Source organism: Bison bison, unplaced genomic scaffold, assembly GCF_000754665.1.
Source record: "Bison bison bison isolate TAMUID 2011002044 unplaced genomic scaffold, Bison_UMD1.0 scf7180017863885, whole genome shotgun sequence".
Taxonomy (NCBI): Eukaryota; Metazoa; Chordata; class Mammalia; order Artiodactyla; family Bovidae; genus Bison; species Bison bison.
Window position 1 is genome coordinate 755,010 of NW_011494457.1, and position 849 is coordinate 755,858.

At 57.0% G+C, this 849-nt stretch overlaps 1 protein-coding gene across 1 annotated transcript in view; it reads left to right on the top strand.

The window, feature by feature from the left end:
• Positions 1-538: 538 nt before the first annotated feature.
• The window catches only part of ADSL (adenylosuccinate lyase), a 17,112-nt gene continuing 16,801 nt past the window's right edge, over positions 539-849 (top strand). The window contains exon 1 of the mRNA XM_010833744.1: positions 539-833. Coding sequence (XP_010832046.1) covers positions 680-833 — 154 coding nt within the window. The 5' untranslated portion in view covers positions 539-679. The remainder of the gene's footprint in view (positions 834-849) is intronic.

An 849-nucleotide genomic window follows, 5' to 3' on the forward strand; every position in this document is an offset into this window, starting at 1 on the left:
GCAGCCTACCAGGTTCCTGCATCTGTAGCACAAAGGAAAGAATACATTTGAATCTGGTAAGAACTGGGAGCCTGGAGCCTGTCCCCTACACTTAACTCCTGGCTCTTGCCCTAACTCCTAGCTCGTGCCCTTCTATCCACACGAGCTATCTCAAGACGGTCAACCTCCCCATGCCTGAAAAATGGGGATTAGAATAATGGCGGGCATTTATTGAGCACTTACTCCGCACTGGAGAGTAGTGTATTATTTAACAATACCTGAACAATTCAGGACCCTCACATGGATTTAATGAGATTACGTGGAGAAGGCAATGGCACCCCACTCCAGTACTCTTGCCTGGAAAATCCCATGGATGGAGGAGCCTGGTGGGCTGTAGTCCATGGGGTCGCTAAGAGTCGGACACGACTGAGCGACTTCACTTTCAATTTTCACTTTCATGCATTGGAGAAGGCAATGGCAACCCACTCCAGTGTTCTTGCCTGGAGAATCCCAGGGACGGGGGAGCCTCGGGGCAGCAGCAGCAGCAGCAGCAGCAGCGAAGAGCCTAAACCCAGCAGCCTTGAAGGCTCGGGTCTCCCGGAAACCCCAGGGGTGGAACCAAGTGGAGGAAGTCCCGCCCTCAGATTTCCCCTTCCGCCCTCGCTGACCCTGTCAGCTTCGGCGGGGTCTAGAGCCCGGGATGGCCGCGGCGGGTGACCGTGGCGGGCGGGAGGCGGCCTGCGGGCATGACAGCTACCGTTCGCCGCTTGCTTCCCGTTATGCTAGCCCGGAGATGTGCTTCCTGTTTAGCGACAAGTACAAATTCCGGACCTGGCGGCAGCTCTGGCTGTGGCTGGGGGGGGGCGGGGG